The following is a 2,380-nucleotide window of genomic DNA, read 5'->3' on the forward strand; positions in this document are numbered from 1 at the left end:
TGAGTTTTTGGTTCTCACCTGCATTTCCACAAGGCTGTAAACAACAGGAAGGCACAGTCCTTCACATCCCACGTCAGATGCAGGGAACAGTGCAGTACTTGGCCCATTTCACTGAATCTGTGGCAACAGAGTAATTTTAAAAAGACCAACTCTTTTCTCACAGCCTTTGCACTGGTTGTTCTCCCTGATGGGCACACCTTTCCCTGGGTAACCTTGTGTGTCCTGCTGAGGCCTCTGTATAAATGTGTGCTCCCTACTTGAGCAACCAGTAAAAAAAGGCACCTCTGGGCGCTCTTTCCTTTTTACTGACCTTTTCTTCACAGCACCTGTCGCCTTCTGATATTCTATTTGATCTTCTATCTGCTTATCTTCTGTCACTGAACTGTGCAGACATTTGTGTCCTGACCCAATCTCTCTGCCTGGAGGCTAGTCAGTACTCAAGTTCATTCCTCAGATGTGTGACAGAATTTCTCATTAAAAGTACAGAATCCATGAGTACTTGGGAAGAAGGCCAAGTGTGGGATGCACATTCCTACTTGGAGCTGGCATGGGGGAGTTGGTGCAAAGGGGACAGGTTCCATACAAAAAGTATGGAGACTGACTTTTTGAATGCAAAACGGAAATTGTAGAATTTGAATGATATTTGTAATGTTTATAATTGAGAAAATTAGCCATGTTATTTTTTGTTTTTCCTGGTAGTCACTTCTGCTACATGGAACCAGGAAATGATTCACAAATTTCAGAGTTTCTTCTTCTGGGATTATCTGAGGAACCAGAAATGCAGCCCCTCCTATTTGGGCTTTTCCTCTCCATGTACCTGATCACTATCTTTGGAAACCTGCTCATAATCCTGGCTGTCAGGTCAGACCCTCACCTCCACACCCCGATGTACTTCTTCCTTGCCAACCTGTCCTTTGTAGACATCTGTTTCACCTCCACCACCGTCCCCAAGATGCTCCTGAACATTCAGACTCAGATTAAAGTCATCACCTATGAAGGCTGCATCACTCAGATATACTTTTTCCTCCTCTTCACTGCACTGGATGACTTTCTCCTGGCTGTGATGGCCTATGACCGCCTCGTGGCCATCTGTCACCCCCTGCACTACAGGGTCATCATGAAACCTACCTGCTGTGCACTGCTGGTTCTGATGTCCTGGATGATAAGTGCTCTGAATTCCTTATTACAAAGCTTAATGGTATTGTGGCTGTCCTTCTGTTCAGAGGTGGAAATCTCCCACTTCTTTTGTGAACTCAATCAAGTGGTCCAACTTGCCTGTTCTGACACCTTTCTTAATGACCTGGTGATGTATTTTGCAGCTGTTTTGCTGGCTGGTGGTCCCCTCACTGGGATACTTTACTCTTACTCTAAGATAGTCTCCTCCATACAGAGAATCTCATCTGCTCAGGGCAAGTATAAAGCATTTTCCACCTGTGCATCTCACCTCTTGGTTGTCTCTTTATTTTATTGTACACTCATAGGAGTGTACCTTAGCTCTGCTGCTACCCAGAGCTCTCACTCAAGTGCAGTGGCCTCAGTGATATACACGGTGGTCACGCCCATGTTGAACCCCTTCATCTACAGCCTGAGGAACAAAGACATAAAGAGGGCTCTGAAAAGAATCATTGGAGTTCCAGTGATGTAAGGGCCATTGTGGGACTGAGATGAAGATGTGCCCATGATTGCAGGGCTTACAGCCTCAGAGGCTGTAACCATTTCTTTCTTTCTTTTTTTTTGTATATTTTTTTATTGGAGTTCGATTTGGCAACATATAGAATAACATCCAGTGCTCATTTGTTTCAATTCAACTTCTTTATACATTTGGGTAACTTTTTATAAATCTTCTGTTCTGTCTGATATACAGTTTCCCCTGTCCATTTTCATATCCCAATATTTTCCCCATCCTTGGTCACAAATGCCTGGAAGTTTCTGTATCTTGCATGGTGCAAGTTAGATTTCTTAAAAATAAATTCATTTCAAATGACTTATACCATGCCAAGTAAATTTCCCACTGATTTCCCAAAAGAATAAGAATGAGCTATATTCTTCATATAGAAGGAACTCCACTTGGCCAGTAAGCCCTTCACATAACTTTATTGTAGATGGAAGTACAAAACTCGTTTTCACCTTGAATCTGTCAGTCTTTTTCCATCACTACATTCACTCCTCTTCCTGATAATGTGGACTCTAACATTGTTCCTTTGTATATCAGGCTCCTGGCAAGGATGCTCATGCTAGGAAAGCTGGGGCACTCCCCTATGCCTGTGTGCTTGTGGACATTCCCACAGACACTTCCCTGACCAGAGCTTCAGCAATGGCTTCATTGTCCCTTGGGTTCTTACTGTGATTATAAGACACACTTCAGTGGCACCCATCAGAG

The 2,380-nt window shown here is 43.5% G+C and overlaps 1 protein-coding gene across 1 annotated transcript; it reads left to right on the forward strand.

The window, feature by feature from the left end:
- The first annotated feature begins 712 nt into the window (after nt 1-712).
- Nucleotides 713-1,645, forward strand: LOC129522171 (olfactory receptor 7A17-like). The gene has a single exon (XM_055344315.1). It carries the CDS (start codon nt 713-715, stop codon nt 1,643-1,645), a length of 933 nt encoding a protein of 310 aa, XP_055200290.1.
- Nucleotides 1,646-2,380: the final 735 nt, after the last annotated feature.

This window comes from Nyctereutes procyonoides, unplaced genomic scaffold (assembly GCF_905146905.1).
Source record: "Nyctereutes procyonoides isolate TBG_1078 unplaced genomic scaffold, NYPRO_anot_genome, whole genome shotgun sequence".
In the NCBI taxonomy this organism is placed as follows: Eukaryota; Metazoa; Chordata; class Mammalia; order Carnivora; family Canidae; genus Nyctereutes; species Nyctereutes procyonoides.